The sequence below is a fragment of the Agelaius phoeniceus genome, chromosome 5 (assembly GCF_051311805.1).
Source record: "Agelaius phoeniceus isolate bAgePho1 chromosome 5, bAgePho1.hap1, whole genome shotgun sequence".
Classification (NCBI taxonomy): Eukaryota; Metazoa; Chordata; class Aves; order Passeriformes; family Icteridae; genus Agelaius; species Agelaius phoeniceus.
In genome coordinates this window covers 53081197-53098997 of record NC_135269.1, presented here as the reverse complement: position 1 = coordinate 53098997, position 17801 = coordinate 53081197, and the positions used below count along the sequence as shown (strand labels likewise).

General features: G+C 37.8%; 1 protein-coding gene across 5 annotated transcripts in view; it reads left to right on the top strand.

Annotated features, from left to right (window-relative positions):
• Positions 1-17801, top strand: part of GRM8 (glutamate metabotropic receptor 8) — a 320010-nt gene that overhangs the window by 136017 nt on the left and 166192 nt on the right. For all 5 annotated transcript variants that reach the window (XM_077179022.1, XM_077179021.1, XM_077179025.1 and 2 more), the window contains 3 exons: positions 6001-6136; positions 8220-8374; positions 9320-9457. In XM_077179022.1, coding sequence (XP_077035137.1) covers positions 6001-6136; positions 8220-8374; positions 9320-9457 — 429 coding nt within the window. The remainder of the gene's footprint in view (positions 1-6000; positions 6137-8219; positions 8375-9319; positions 9458-17801) is intronic.

Genomic DNA, 17801 nt, shown 5'->3' with positions numbered 1-17801 from the left:
AAGAGGATGGCAGGTTGGTTTTAGTTTAAATAATAATTGCTAGAAGTGACTGATTATCACCACCAGTAAAAGTCCCATGTAGAAAAATCACTTACCTTTTCTTTAACATTCTGATTTCTAACCATCCAAGTTTGAGGAATAATGAACTCTTGGCTTAAAAAGAATGTCTTGATAGATTCACTAAGTGGATAAATATTCTGATTTTTGTCAACAGAACTAGAGTTTGGACCATCTTGTTGTGTTTAGTCTCTTAATTAATCTTCATATTGATCTAGGTTCCTGGCAATTGGAACAGTCTTTCAATATAACTGGGTCTAGATTTTCCAGACTTTCAATATAACCAGTGGAAGGACTGGAAGAGGAGGAGAAATGCACTTGTGTGTTTTTCCTTATGTTCTGCTGTGTCATGTCCTGTTGTCAGAAATGTTCAGTATTCCATCAGACAGAGGCTCTGTCTGCCTGCAGCAGCACCCTGTGGGTCTCAAAGGTGTTTCCTGCTGGGCCTTCTTCTGAGTCTCTGACATCTGTTCCCCTACTTGGAAAGGGAACTTTTCTGCCTTCATATATTTCTGTAATGTGTTCTGGAAACTTTCCACAGACCTACATTAAAATTTTGCTGGCCTAATGACCAGTGACCTATAACTCATAGTAAAAAAAGGACATATGTACTTGGAGGCAGCTGAGAAATTCCTTCCAGGTAGGACTGGATCCCAGATATGGCCTGGCTATTTGTCTTGAGCTTTTTCAGGAACAATGGGATTTGTGATGAAGCTCTCATAAATAATTGACTTGCAATGCTGTGTACTGAGTCAGGTGAGGTACACCTCTATGCTAACAAATAGATTGTCAAAGTGCATAGCTTCATCCCTTCCCTATTACAATGGTAAGGCTATTTATATTTATGTAGAGAAATAGTTTAGAGGGTAAAATGGTTCTGAGTAATATGATTGAGGTCCCAGCAGTGATCACTTGAATTAAAACCTGTTTTCAACTTTCTCAGTACAAAACCAGGCACCATTCTTATATAACCTACTTAGCTGATCCATAAGGTAGTGCTGAATCCTAGCTGGGGTGAGAGACAATTCCACCCTGTTATTTGCATTCAGCTTCACCATTCAGTCCTTTTTTTAGGAAATTAATTTGTTTGTACAAGTTTTCTACCAAGTCTACTTGCTATTTTCCAAATGCACTTTCAACATCTTCTGACTGTTCATATAGTTGAATATTTAATGGTTTACAATCAGCACAGCATCTTGTGACTTGAAAACCCACACAGGCAAAAATAAGTATTTATGATTATAAATATTACTATGTTTACCTACTAAAATTATGTGGGTACTACCTATCCATCCTTTTTTTACATTTGTCTCATTGTTGTTAGACCACCAAAAAAGGGTTATTTATCCACTCTACTGACAATATCTTCAAATATATAACTTTTTTTTTTGTTGTTAGCTTTGGTTATGTTTGTTTAGTGATAACCTGTGTTCCCACAAGCTGTGTTATACAGAGTAGCTGTAAGCAAAGCAAGCCTAGCCTGGAACAAATTTTTTAAGATGTTATTTTATCTCAACATAGATAAAAGTGTGTTGCTGTACAGCAGGTCTGGTTACCAGGTCTGTTTTTAAAAGCACATGAATTTCCAGGTGTAACCATGGTGTGGAGTGGCTGGACTGAGCCCCTTATCAGGAATAAGACAGCTCCTGCCTTGAGCCTGATTTCCAGCTCCCACCTTTGCTCTCCCTCTCTTTATCATCCCCTTGCCCCAGGTGCTGGCTATGGCACTTCATAGCTGCTTGACAGAGGACAAATGGATCCTTGTCAGCAAGGTAGTTCATATTGACTGTTTTATTCCTCCAATCAAGCTCTGGGCTGACTGAGGACAACCTTGGCTTTACAAATCTGAAAACAGGTGAAAGAGGCTTAGCAGAATTTGGTGGTAAGACTTGATTTTCCTCCACAGTAGGCAAAGAGCTACTTTCCTTCAGTGCCCTCTTAATGTCTTTGAAATGTGTGATAGATGCAAAGTGTTAATTTCACCTCCTGTGTCATATATGAATTAGGGAATGGATACCATAGCAGTGGGTACAATTACTGATGCCTGTTTGTAGTAGCTACCTGAAATTAGTCTGTCTGGCTCTCTCCCTTCTTTTCCTAGTAACTTTAGTGCAGCACTCTCTGAAGCCTCATCATAGGTCCTTTTAATTGATGGGGCTTAAACATATAATTTTCTTTTCAGTAAGAGGAAAGTTAGCTCTCATTTCCTTATACAAATGCTATATTTATTATCATTTTAACCAAGGGAAATTTAGACCAATGCATTTTCTTTTAAAGTACATCCCCAGACAATGAAGGATCTTAGAAACTAGCAACAGAGACAAGCAGTCATCATGCCAAGTCAGTCAGAAATGCTGATGGAGTGAAATACAATTTGTTCATATAATTCAGAGCCATAAAGTCTCTTGAGATCTTAGATGTCTGAACCATCTGCCCTTTGGCACCTCTGCAGCAAGTGGTAAACCATTGGTATCACGTATGAGACATCTGTTCGCAAACCCTATTTATTCTTGATTTGGGGAAATCTCTCTTTTGTTCACACTCCACAAGATTAATCCTAACTACTGGCCTTAAACTTGTCCTTTTAGTACCTCTGCAACCTATTTTGGAGGAATAATTATTCCTTATTTAGTTTGCTGGCTCATAGGAATCCTTTTCCAAGGCTTATCTCTCTCTGTGTCTGGGCACTTAGCCCAGGCTGTAGATTTCAAAGGCAGCAGGGTGCCAAGAGGTTAGACACTGTAATGTTGTGAATACCTTTGTGGTTCCAGCAATTCATCATTAGTTGAAAATTGATATCCTGTTATTTTTTTGAGCAACAGTTGTATATGCCATATATAGGTAAGGATGTATACAAAGTGTTTTGTGAGTTGGAGATAGCCTCCACAGTCAATTATAAATGTAGCAACGAGGCTGAAGTGCATTTTATTTTGTTCCTGGTAGTACTTAACACATTCTTCAATGCAGAGATGCCAAGATACACTGTACAGTCATGACTGAACTTGCTGCTGCAATGATGGAATGATGTTTCTTCTACACTATTTTCACTGAAAATAGCCTTTTTAGATACTGCAGTTCCTCATTGCTTGATATCCATTTCACAAATATTGTAGATGGATGTACCTAGCTTATTATATTCATGCATTTTGTAATATTTGCATTTGATTTTTATGTGGGTAGAATGATTTTTTTTTTTCTGTAAAGGCCATTGCATGAGTAGAAGTAGTTGAAAAATGCACTTACAAAATGCATGAGGTAAAAAATTATTCCTTTATATCATTTTTAAGATCTGTTTTACTTTTTGTGCTGAATGACTTTGGGGACAGCTGAGAGCTTGTAATTTTTTTTGGGCATTTTTTTTTTGACAGTGAATTGCTGATTGTTACATTTACAGGATATCTGCTAAATATTTCTCTTACATTTCAGCACTGGTACTTAGGAAAGAAAGTAAAGGACTTTGAAGTGTCTATCACTATAGCCTAATATCTGCTTAGATAATTGGTTAAAGCTTTTCACAGTAAAGTGTCCATTTCTCATTGCTGGATTTTCAAAAATACCTGGTAAATATAAGGATCATCTGCTATAAAGGCTTATTTGTTATTGGCAAATTAGTTTTCCGTCATGGGGAGACAGGATACTTGTAAAAATGTGAAGAAATTTGTTACCATAAAAAGGTTCTATATTCCATTTCATAGCATATAAGAGTAAATTATGTATGTTATATTGTTGTGCTATTTATGGATGGTAAGGACCTATATACAAGCAACTTTTGTTAGAAATGGCAGGTATTCTGACTTGCAAATATTTCTTGCATGTAAAGCAGAGAAGAATTCAGGACAAGCCTGCACGATGGAATGAATTTCTCAATCTAATAAAATAATAATGAAACATCCCAAGTAATTGATGCATAACTGAAAAGATGATATGCTTGCCTGTTACTAAAACTGGGTGATGTCATTTGAAAGTTGTTGTTTTTACACTGGCAGTTGATAACTCCATGCTTCATTTATACCATTTCTAAACTTGATTCAAGCTTAGGATTTGCCTGTTCAGAGAGCTATTGAAGTCAATGAGATTCTGCAAAGGCAGCACAAAATCTGATAATGAATTCCCAGCATTTTAAAAATATTATGTAGAATAGAAAAGAATAGAATAGAATAGAATAGAATAGAATAGAATAGAATAGAATAGAATAGAATAGAATATTTCAGTTGGAAGGGACCTATGATGATCATGTAATCCAACTGCCTGACCAAATCAAGGCTGATCAAAAAGTTAAAGCAGCTCTTAAAGTGCTTTGTCCTAGTGCCTCTTAATTACTGACAGATTTGGGACAATTTTGAATCATTCCTTCTCGTTTTTTGAATAAAATAAGAAAAATACTCCAGACATACCTTTATTTTGTTTAATTTTCTTAAAGAATAAATACATTAAGCTTAAGAAAGCTTACACAAGGGACCTTGGTAACACCTTCATGTTAAACTACATGCCAAGCTTCACCTGGCTGGACCCTTGGTTGTGTTCAAATCCTGCCACTGAAGGTGTTCATCAACCTAATTTGTGAAGTACTTTGGAAAAAGAAAATTCTAAAATTTTGATAGGAGGAACAAGATGGATCAGAATGTTGGAAAGCCTCCCCATACACAACACAGCCATCTAACTGTGATTTTACTTGACTAACTGCATTTAATGCAAAGAAACATATGTGTCTCAAATGATCTTATACATCAGAAGATAAATACCAGCATTCATTAAAAACAGAGTACCTCTTTTAAAACTCATTAAAAATAGAACATCTATTTAAAAACACACTCTTATTCACACTAAAAACAATCTTCAGTGTAGAAGTATTTAGATGTAGGGATACAAAATGTACAATTTGCTTGCATTTGTCTAGTAACTTGTTACTTTTGGTCAGAGCTAAATATTTTCTCATTTTCTTAGTTTTCTGGGTTTATTAGTGATTAGATTTTTCTCCAATAGGCTCTTATGTTTGGAATAACAAAATTCAAGAACAATCATTGGTGGTTGTTAGATGTAGTGATGACAATCAGGCAATAGTTCTTAGAGAAAAAAATAATTAAAATAAGCAAATCAGCAAGCAATCAGTAAGATCACCTATGGTATTGGAAACTGGTAGCAATATGGACTCAGTGATTCATGAAACAGGCTTAAGAAATTTTTCTCTTGCATGCTGAAACACAGATAACAGTGTTGTAATTGGAGAGTAGAGATTCCCCTGAACTGGTCTATGAAAGCTATAAGAAATCATAATGTTTCTGTGGAAATCAACCCTTTTTACTTGACAGGTAAAATGCAAAGATTTCAATCAGCACCCTCTGTCAGGAAGAAATGTAATCTCTGAGTTTGTGTTAATTTGCTGATTGGTAATTTAGAATATTCAATTACAGCTTCTAAAATAATTAAGGCAACTCATTTAAGAATGTCATAATAACAGTTAAAAGTGATCTGTATATATTCTCTGCTACATACTCTCTGCTGACAAAGCAGAGGTGTGTGACAGTACCTGATACCAAAGAGGCACATCATGAACACAAGGTGACTGTAAAACTGTGGATCCATGGCTCAATGCAGTGCTGTGGCAAGGCTGGGTTCTCAGTTGCCATAGATTAGGTAGGTCTGGGGAGCTCAGTCCAGATGAGCCAGTGTGGTGCTTGACAACAGGTCTCAGAATGTTGTTGAAAAAAGTACATAAAATATAAAATAGCTGGTAATTGTGTTATACTCTTTAATGCAGCATTAAGTGTGTAAGCCTGTACAAAACATGTTTTGAAACACATAGATAATGTTACTTTTGGCTGTGCTGTTGTATCTCAGATTAGCACCTTGCTTTGTCTGCTTGCCTGGTTAGCTAAGAATTTTTTGAATTGTGGATATTTACTGTGTTAAAATTCTTTTTTTATCCTTTTAATTTTTTCCTAGGAGGTGTTTGCATTGCTCAGTCACTCAAAATCCCTCGGGAACCAAGACCAGGAGAATTTGAAAAGATCATTAAGCGCTTGTTGGAAACTCCAAATGCTCGAGCAGTGATCATGTTTGCGAATGAAGATGATATTAGGTGCCTGTTTATTAATTTTGTGCATTGAAGATGTTCCTCTTCACAAAGATGCTTGGTTGGCTGGTGGAAAATAGACTAACAAAGAAGTTTCAGATTCAATACTTATCATGGTTTGACACTGGCACAATGCCAGTGCCTCCATGAGAATACTCTCTCCCTGGTTTCTGCTGTGAGATATGACCAGGAATAAGCAAAGCAAGCTCCTACTTAGAAAAAAAAAAGTTATTAACTAAACTAAAAGGGAAAGGGAATAAAAAAAGAAACACACAAGGAAAATGAAACACACAAATACATCTCCTCCTCCTCCCCACCAAATTCTCAATACAATACATTCCCCAAATCATCGACTCTCAGTCCAGCACCACCCTTCAGAGTACTCAATCCTCAGTTCATCAAGAGGAGAAGGAGTCCTTCTTGTGCCAATGGTGACCTCTTCCTTTCATGTCCAGCGCTCTCACCACTGAACACGGAACCAGAGCTGCTTCTAGGGTCGACTTTTAAGGATGCTTTGTCCCACTCTAAAAAGGCACAGTCTCAACTTTGGGACATCTGTCCCCCCCATATTTTTCACCCCCTGGGGCTGAGGGGTACCCACACCAAACCCTCTTGGTTCTGAGGCATTGCCTCCCCCTAGAATGCAGTCCCTGTATCACAAGGAAACATGGCTCTGTCTATGGTTACACAAAAAGAGTCCAGCATAAGCTACTCCATCATCTCTTCCACCTGAGCTCTTCTCTATTTCTCTCATGGCCCATTTCCTCTTATCTCATCTCTATCTCTCTTCTCATTCAGCTCCAGGAGGATTAGCATTTGTAAGGTTTCCATAATCCAAGAAAAGGGTTAAAAATCTGAGGCTCTGTCTGTCCAGAACTCCCACGGCTGCCCTGCCGGGCACCTTCTCGCACCCCCCCTTCTCCTCCTCGGCCGGCCAATATTAAATTTCAAGGGTGCACAAGCACAGGCACAGGCTCTCTCTCTGTCTCTCCCGGGGGGGAGGAGGTGGCTGCCCGATGCCTCTCAGTGCTCCTCCACCCTTCCATCCTGCAGGGGCCTTCCCCTCCCTTCTGTCCAGGGCCCGGCCTACCTCACCAGGCCGCATGGCTGCCCCTGGGCCTACCTCACCCGGCCCCATGGCTGCCCCTGGGCCTACCTCACCAGGCCGCATGGCTGCCCCTGGGCCTACCTCACCCGGCCCCATGGCTGCCCCTGGGCCTACCTCACCCGGCCGCATGGCTGCCCCTGGGCCTACCTCACCTGGCCCCATGGCTGCCCCTGGGCCTACCTCACCCGGCCCCATGGCTGCCCCTGGGCCTACCTCACCCGGCCCCGTGGCTGCCCCTGGGCCTACCTCACCCAGCCACATGGCTGCCCCTGGGCCTACCTCACCCGGCCCCATGGCTGCCCCTGGGCCTACCTCACCCGGCCCCATGGCTGCCCCTGGGCCTACCTCACCCGGCCCCGTGGCTGCCCCTGCCCCGCCCAGCCCACAGCTGGGCAGGGCAGCTCTGAACCTTTCCCTGACCAGAACCCAAGAGAGCCTCCCAGGGGAGAGCCCTGCTTTAACCCCGTGCTCTCAGAGGCGGGTCCAATGCCCCAATGGACACATTAGGTGCCAATATTAAAATCTGAGCACCCATTGGCCTAACCACAGCATCCCAGAAAACATATTTCCTGTCAAACCACCACAATACTATGTAAAAATTCTTGGAAATCTGATGATAAGAAATGGAGTTGTAATTATAGAGTGTACTGGTTCCTTTATTCTGTGTAGTTCCAGACTTCTCCTATCTCCTAGGAGTGCAGCGTCAATAGACGCTGTATCTAGCTGTCAGTAGCTATTTGGCTACTGAAAAGGAAGAAGCCAATAAGAATGCAAGAAAAAAATGGCGAAAGATGAAACAAATTAACTTGTATATTACTGTATCTTGAGTTCATTACAGCTGTTGTTGAATATGCCTTAGACTGTGAAAATGATGGATTAATTAATTATTGTAAGCTTATGCATAGCCAAAATAAATGTTGGGTTTCTCAAGTTCTTTGTAAATGGAATTTGTTTAATTGGTCATTTGTTGTTTGTTTGCAGGAGAGTACTGGAAGCAGCCAAAAAAGCTAATCAGTCTGGACATTTCCTCTGGATTGGCTCAGACAGCTGGGGGTCAAAAATTTCACCAGTCCAGCAGCAGGAGGAGATTGCTGAAGGAGCAGTAACCATTCTACCCAAAAGAACATCCATAGATGGTAAGGATGCATGTGGCACAAACCTTTCATTTTCTGTCAAAGTTTAAGTACTTTAGATCTCTTTAAAAATAATTTTAAAATCATGTAGTCATTGATTACAGCGAATTCAGGAAAAGCTTTCCAAACAAGTTACCTGAGTTGGCCTGATACAACAATAATTTAATATATCTGTTGAGATGAGGAGATGTGAAATCTACAATTAGGCAATCTTATAATTGGCTAATAATGATGATACTTGGAGTTGAGAGCTTCTTAACCATAGCCTGGTCATTCTTTGGGACAAATAAAGAGAATATTGGATGAATAATAATGAATCAGATTATTCTCTGGGGAGGAGATTGATTTGTGCCCCACTTTCCACTCCTAAACTTACTTTAAGAAGTTACTGTATTAAGAAAGATTCTTACTTGGTGGATGAAGTGGAAGTAGGTTTGCAGTACCTTGTTCCTGTGAGGGTACTGGATATAGTAACATCTCTTATGTCTGGGTAAGTGTGCTAAACAGGTAATTGGTTAGGAAAATGAACACTATTGATGTTACATACAGAATTTAGCCACAGGGAAATACTTGTAAGGAGCTAATCCAGATGGGATACGTTAATCATGATTTCATTATGACCGCTTTGCAGGGGTAAGGCTGGTGATCACCAGATTTAAATAGGAATGTTTAGTTTCTCAACTGGTGTCATTAACTATATAAATAGAAGCAGAATTATAGGTGTCCTGGATGTCCTCTTGTTCAACAAAGAGGTACTCCATGATTTTATGTGGCCTTGAAATGAAGTCTAATCCTTAGATGCTACTATGCTCATAAAATAGTTTGTGTCTAAAGCTTTTTCTTGTTCTTATAGTTATAAAAAATCTGATATTGTCTTTAAATTTATATTTTTATACTATTTTTATAAGTGTCATATTTTAATGCTTCTTTCATTTCTCTTCAATGTAGGATTTGATAGATATTTTCGGAGCAGAACACTTGCTAACAATCGAAGAAATGTCTGGTTTGCAGAATTTTGGGAGGAGAATTTTGGATGCAAGTTAGGATCACATGGAAAAAGAAACAGCAATATCAAGAAATGCACAGGTAACTGTGAAAGTAAAACATTATCTGTAAATTGTTTATAGGAGTGACGGAAAGGAGCTGCTTTCTTTTCATCACTTTTCTGTCTCCCTTCAGTTCTCCAATGCATATTGCTGAGTTGTAAGAAAAGTATGACTTTTTTTAACCTGAAGAAAAAATTCATGGACAATGTATAAGAAATTTAGTAGTTAATTTGCACAAATACAACAATAGTACAGATTTTATTAAAGACCAGAGAAAGTGCTTCAATTCCATTTATGTTTTCAATGACCTCCTCTATCCCCCTATCTGTAGTTGTCAATATGATTTTTTTTAGCAAGTGTGTGCATCATGGTAATTTTCATATAGTTAACCCTAAAGTATATACAGTGAAAATTAAATTTATGTTTAAACTATTGAGGTCTTGATTATAGGTCAAGTCTTGAACTCCTTATTTGGTTTACCAACAGTGTTTGAGGATGAAGGTAAAAGCAAATCAATATGTTCTTACTTGTCCCTATGTGCAAAAGAAGGATCCTGTATCATATTATAAAGCTGAAAGCCTCTAAAAAGTTTGAGCAAAAACTTGAAGTAATTGTCACTAGTTTTTGCAAATGTGCTTGCTCAGGCATCATACCCAGATGCAATTGTCATGACATCTAATACAGCAGACACATCAGCAGCTGGCTTTGATCTTCTATATGAGATGTTGCTTTCTTGGCGTTACTTGAAAAGTTTATAACGAATGTTACTTTCTGTGGCTAGAGCAGATTGCTTATGTTACTTTTTGTGTAGGCATTTTTACCTAATATCAGGGCTCCTTGTGTCATTTCCTTAATTACTGCCACCACGCCCAGCATTGCTGTCTGTGACCATCATCTCTGTGAGTAGTGCCAGCAGCACTACACAATTTTGCTGCACTGCACACATAAGTTGTCTGTGATGTGCCTTGATTTTCCTGGCAGTCTCTTCTTTCACCAAATAATATTTTCCCCATGGAACATCACCTTTTTTTTTTCACTTGCTGTCCCAAGATTTCTGGCTGCTTGCTGACACTGTCATGTAGCCTTTGTTATAGGGCTGCCCTTCCAAGCTTTCTGCATGCCATCACCCCACTTCTTCTGGGCTTGTCAGACAGAAGCACTTTGAAGTCTCCAAGAACATGGATTCCTGCACTTTCTGGACCATCAGATTTATTGTATGTGTATTGTGCCATCAATTCAAACACTTACTGCACTGGGCTTCACAAGTCACAGATACAACTCACACAAACATCAAAGCCATGCATTTGCTCTGTCATTTCAGCAAAGCCTTGTCTTCTGCCTTTTACCACATATTTCACAAAAAAAGGGTAATATTCAGTTCCTCACTGAGCTAAAGGATAGCTCATTACTCTAATCCTTTACTCCTTGACCTTGATTCATATAGCAGTAAATCACGGCTGGGTAGTTGCCCACATCTGGAAAGGGATTATTTTGTTATTGCTATTTTAAGTGGATAATAGATCAGTCTTTTAAGTTCTTCAGGTGGAATGACTGGTGTATGAGTTGTAGTTTAGGAAGCTCTAAATGGTACCACAGATGGTTGTATGACTTATCTCAGCCTCATCTGTCAAATTGAATTACCAAAAGTAGTGTATGAAATGCATAGGCTGTATCTTGATCCAAAATAATTTCTAATTTGAAACAGATATCTTTATATTTTATGAAAAAAAAACCTGGTATGTTCTCTGAACCTGAAAATAGAAAGAAAACATATTTCTTGTGCCCAGAAAGTTAACACTTTGTTGCTAAGTGATGGGACAAAGACATGGGAGGTCCCATATGGAAGTTGCACATGCATTTTAACTGGCAGGGAAAAAACAATGACTTCTTCTGCAAAGTACCTATGAGTGATAGGACTCTTGACTAAAACCACTTAAAAGTGGCTTGCTACAATAGAAGAAGTCCCACTCAAACAGAAGCAAATCTGACACAAACTGGCAATTCATCATGATCCCTATGCTTATCTAACTCAAATTTAAAGGGTGGGTAACAAAGGTACCCAAAATATGATAATTTTAAGTAAACTGAGCCAAGAGATTGTGGTGGTGGTGGTGGTAGTAAATTCAAAATAAACCTCCTGTGATTTAAAGAAAATTATAGGTAGAGAATGGGGGAATGACCTCCTGCCCAATTTAGACTCAGAGAATTGCAAATGATATCTTGACACACCCCACTTCATTTGTCAGGGCCTCTCATGTGCAAAAGAGAGGCAACAATGAAATCCCAGCTGGTTCTTCATACCACAGCCCTCCAAACAGTTGTCTGATTTCCTATGTCTGCTAAAAATGGAAGAGCGTCCTACCCATGAATTTATCTTTTCCTTGAGAGGCCAAAAGCCTCATGGCCATGTCTGCTCTGAAAAAATGGTGGCAAGTGAAAAAAATGAACGAATCCCCAGATTTTAATAAGAATATAAGAGCTGTTACATTTACTTGTTTATAAATTTTTATTGAAAAACTTGAAATTCCTATGGCCTATCTCCATTGACATTTTTCCTTGCAGTGGGCCTTCTCTGATATTTTGTTTGTAGCATCTCAGTCCTGATTTTCAGCTCAATTCTTTAAAGGTGTGTGCAGGTGGCCGAGCGTAGGAACAGGTTGCCCACAGAGGTTATGGAGTCTCCTTCACTGGAGATATTCAAGAACTGTCTGGATGCAGCTCTGTGCCACGTGCTCTGGGATGACCCTGCTTGAGCAGGGAGGTTGGATCAGATACCCATTGTGGTCCCTTCCAGCCTGAGCCATTCTGGGATTCTGTGCTTCTGTATTCCCATCTCTAGTTCAGAACTTGAAGACTAAATGTAAAAACACCATTTATTCTAATTTTCCTGTATTTTTATCTGTGCACTGCAGAAAATAAGATTCTCTTTGTGTTTTGCCCACGAGTCCAATTTGTAAATCATGTCACTGTCCGTATATGTGTTGAAGATGTGTCTGGATGTGGCACTTTGGGATATGGTTTAGAGGTGATTATGGTGGTACCAGGTTGACAGTTGGTCTAGATGATTCTGAAGGTCTCTTCCAACCTTGGTGATTCTGTGATTCTGTGGTGTTGTTATGTCAGTAGGCAGTAGTACACTGAAAGAAATCCAAAAGCTCAAGATACAGACGCAATCTGAAAATCTCTCTCTCCAATGATATCAAAAGGCAAAGTGATAGGTATAAAGTTTCCTCAGGCTCGAGATGTATTTTATTATGCCTTTATCTTACTTAGGAGGTACTTGACTCTTTTTCTCATATAACATTTGTAATTCCCAACAACAAAACTGATATCCCTGTTCTCTATTTAGTCAAGTTATTCATAACTATAAATTTTTGCTGCCTGCAGTCAGGATGCTACTGGTCTAATCCAATTTCAAGCTTTTTTTTTTCCCCTATGAAGATACTAGAAAATACTTAATAGTGAGAAACCTTTCTCTCTTTTATTTTCCACATAAAATCAAGAGTCTTTTAAGCACTGGAAGTATGAAAGGCATTTATCTTCCTTTAAGGTTAAGAATTACACAGGGGCATAAGCCTTCTTACCTTTTCTTTTCTTATACATTACTGACTATTGCAGTCTAGCATTGTAATAACTTGAACAGTTTATTTGAATTTTGAAATCCTGTTTATTTGTGGTTGCTGTTGCTTCTTATTCCTATAAGGATTTGTGCTCTGGAGAGACGTAAAGTAATAAGTTTCTTTTGAATTTTCCCAATTGTTTCTTTTCTGATTTTTGCCATGTTACAGAAACCAATGATTCACCTAAGCTTTGAAAAAGTAATTTTTTTGCCACTATTGATTTGAAGCTAGCTCTGTGTGTTTCTGAATGTGAGTGTACATTGATCAAATCCTCAATATTAGAATAATTTATTGAAAAATATTAGGGATTTCTTGTTCTAATTTTTCTGGAATTAAAAAATATCAAATTGGTCATTAACTTAGTAAGCATGAAACAATAATTCAATGACTACCCTTTAACTATTTTACTTGGGAAAGAAGAAAGGCCTTTGAAGAGAAAACTCATTCATCTTACTACAACAAAATGGAAAAGAGCACTACCAAGATTAAACCATATGTAGAGGTTACAAGAAGCCTTACTTTACATATTTATTCAAGGTGTAGGTTTTCTATATTCAATGAAAACATTTTTAGTGAGATACGATCCTTTCAGGGGTCTTCAGTAATCTTTTTCTAGCAGTGGGTTCTCTGTAGGGAGGAGGAGTGAGGAGATGGAAAGGTTTTCACTCATCCCTGTGCCCCAGCAGAAAAATGTAAAGGCAGAGAATCCTTCGATTCCTGTTGATTCTTCAAGAGGAAGGCCTTGCCTGGTGGTTTCAGGAGATGGCAGAGACTCTATGCCTCTTGCTCTACTTTAAATTTAACATCCCCATATAAAATTTTTCCATACCCTCATCCCTGGTAGAGTCACCTGGGGGCCAGTTTTGGTAGTTGAGGATTTAGCATTACTTAGAAATAATGAGGACTGACCAGACTTGTTCTTCGCTCTGACTCTTGGTTGTTGAGCTATTACTTGTCAGTCCCACCTAAATGTAGATTTCTAGATCTTGTCTTCCTTAAGAAGGCTACAAAAGGATGAATACAATTATTTGAAAATCAAAAAAAAGATATTGCAGAATACTGTTTTAATAATTGCATTGAATAGAGACAACATACAACATCACTTTTTCTGGAAAGCAAAAAAGTAATAGTAAAAAAAAGCACCATAAGTGATGAAGCGCAAAGAGAGCAGAGTAAGAATTAAATGAAATCTACCTACATTTGCTTTCATTAACCTCACAGACTGCTAATACTTGATTTCAAGCTAACAAAAATTTTGGAAGTCCTCTTTTTGTATTTGAATGTATTTGTTTGTGTGCGCTTATACAAGCAGATATGTGTTTGTGTTTGTATGCTTAAGCAGATAGAAATGTAACATGAAAGTCACTTACTATATCATGTTTTAATGGGAAAAACATAGCTTCAGCTTCAAATCTGACAAAAGAAGTCACAATTCCATTGAGATTTGTTCTGGATTTTGCCCACAGAATCCCTTGAAGGCATCCATTATGGTCTTTGAACAGCAAAATGGGGTCCTTTAATAAAACATCAATGTAATGTGGCACTTCCATAAAACCTCAACAAAAATGTTGATTATAAATTTTCTTCATGTACATCCCCACAGAAGGAATCTTCCCCCTGTTTTCTATGGTTAGAATTCTAACTACTCTGCAAACCTAATCAGCCTTTAACTGCCTATAATGTCTGACTGTGCTGCTAAAAATAAAGATGGAAGAGTTTCCAAAAGTATAGAGACCTGTGTCAATTAGCCTAATTTCAATTTGCTCCATCAAAATGAGCTGTTTGTTTCACTGACAAAAAATCATGGTGCAGTATAATAAAAACCATGCATACCTGGAACTTCTCAGAGATATTATTTATTTTCTTAATTAACCTCTTTGAAATTACAGTTGCCCCTAAAAATATTAATAGGAGGAAGTAAATTTACTCATGTGTGTATGCAGTCACATTCTGAAAAGTTTTTAGGACAAATTGAAAACCAGAATGTGAATCTTTTAGTGGCACAATGACTTGCTATTTTATTTGAGTAATGGTTCCATTACCATCAAATCACTCCCAAAGTAGTTTCTTTTCTTGATGAGGCCTACAGAAAATTAAGAAAACCAGAACAGATGCAGTTGAGACACATGAATTTAGCACAATTCTCAAGAGGCACTAATGTTTAGGAGGGACTCTTTTAGAGTACACAGAAATAGCTATTGCTCTCCCTCTTTCTGTTTTGTAACTAGGATGTTAAGGCATAAGAGTTAGAAAGAGTAATTCTTATTCTTTCTATTCTTTTGTTGTTGCTTGCCATTTTCTTGATTCCCATTTGAAATGTATCTTCTGCATAAACCCAAAATAAGTTTTGACATGTTAGTTATATTTCTGAAATGTCTATTGCTGTTTTATGTGAATACAGTAATCTGACATAAAAATCACAATAGTTGGATTTGCAGCATTAGCAGGAGCCAAGCTGACTGTGGAATCTTTGCTACCAATCTCATCCATTGGACACAAAAGACTTTGAGGGCATATGGAGTGACTTGCAAATAAATTGTTGGTGCAAAAGTTCCCACAGAATAGTATTTTCTCTATAACTTAGTTCTTGATTTCAGTACTAACTTATAGAGAAAATACTATTCTGGACATAAGGATATAAGCAATTTAAAAAATATGAGAAAAAGGGAAAAACAAATGGTAAAACAAAAGAAATTATTGATCTTTCTATTGTGACCTCTATACTGATTGTTTGATATTAAAATAGATTTCAACTTATTTTGATCTTAGTTACTACCAACACCAGAAGCAATATCTTAATAATAATATTAATTTTATTATAGAATTAGTAAGGGTAAATGAAGTTATTTCATCAAATAGCAATGGAAATACTTAGGATTGCTTTTCTATCATGAGCATTTTCAATACATTGAGTAATTATTCACCCATGAAATGTCCCTCATTTATAAGTGATTGCTCATCTTTTGTGGAAGGGAGTTCAGACTGGTCACCTGTAAACAGATGTAGATGCTTTTAAATCTACCAAGTAGAATTTTATTGCAGAAGTAGTCCATGAAAAATCAATGGGACGTACACAATGAACTTTAGTATAATTCAGTGTAGGAAAGGAGGTCAGAATTTGTCTTTCAATGGCTAAGTGTAGCCATTAAATGTACCAATTATAGTTCAGTATTTCCAGAATATTATTTGTATCCAATATTTGAGTTAGGTGTTTTTGTATGAAGGGCTCTTATGAAAGGTCAGGTAGAAGCACAGGTCTCCTTAATTTGTGTTAAAATCAGGGTACAGGGGACAAAAGGTATATTTGTTATATTGAGTTCACATTGGTTTAACTGCATGACTGGGCATAATGATTTGGACCCTGGACTAATGCATATTTAGGGCTTTCAGGCTTCAACTTGGAAGGAGCTCATGAGAATGGATTTACTTAATTCTCCAACTTCTGGCAGGCCACCTCCATATGTCTCTGTAAACTGCTTAGACTAGTATGACTTACCCTGTGAGGATGCCCATCTCTCTTTACAGATTGCAAATAGTCCTAGATGACTAAATTGGATCAGGTGTCCCACTTTTAGATTGCTCAAACCAGCTGAAATGGCTTCCATTCCATGGCTGCTCTGATCATTGCTTTCTCAACAAAGCAATCTTCCGTCCAGGTTCCTGTAAGATCATGGTGATAATGCTAATATTTCTTAAGTATTAATTATGAATATTAATTAAAGAGATAATTTAGCATTCTTACAGGCACTTTCATACATAGAAACAGAAGGGAAGTAAATAAATGACAGTCCTCTGTACACAGATTATCAGAAAATATTCCTCAGATCTGAATATATGACCATTTGCTTACTGATAATACCCCAGATTTCAAGGATGTAATACCCTGTGGACTTATGTAAAACTATTTTAAAATGACTTGTTGAAAAAGATTCACATTTCTGTTTTATATTTAGGTTTTCCCTTAAATAAATAAAATATTTAATTATTCAGGCTGAAATCCTTTTATGCTGTGAAGAGATGGTACCAGGAGACAGAGAAATTAGGGATTTAAAAACTTTGATGAATCTACATAATGTGTGTGAGCTGTCACTGAGACAAATATAGCTGGTGTTGTAATTTCATAGATCCTGGGGAAAATAAAATGACTTTCAGATTATTAAAGCAACGCCGTGGAATGAAGTGTGCGTCCTTTAGTGGTATCTCTGATGTAACAGTAGGCAAGGGCTGTTTGATGCTCTGGGGTTTTCTTGACTTCAGCATTTACTGAAGTTTTGGCAGCCAAGAATGGTCTCTTTTTATTTTGTTAAAATGTAAAACAGTGAAAGAGAAAGTCTATATGCTACATACATTCCACCTGACCCCACAAAATTAAAAGATCCAAATGCCTTCAAAGCTCTGCAGTGATGGGGCAGGTGGTGTGCTGAGGTCATACTCTTCAGGGTTCCCTTGTTTCCAATCTGTTCTTTACTTTTCCATGTGCTTAAATATAATATATTTGGGCCAGAGATCGAATTTTTTCAGTGTTTTTTTTTTTTGTTGAACAGACTTTCCTGCTCTATTCTTTCAAAGAAGAAGAAAAGAGAGGGGGCACTTGCACATCATAAACCTGTTTGTATGAGTCCACTGAAATTTAAGTGCCATGTAAACATTGTTTGGCTCAGAAAATATGGGTGCATTTTCACTCTTAGTGCTAGATTCTGACTGTTGGTAGACGTTTTCCTGAGCTGTACTCTAGAAAGAAGAGTTCTTCAAAGACTCTCAGGT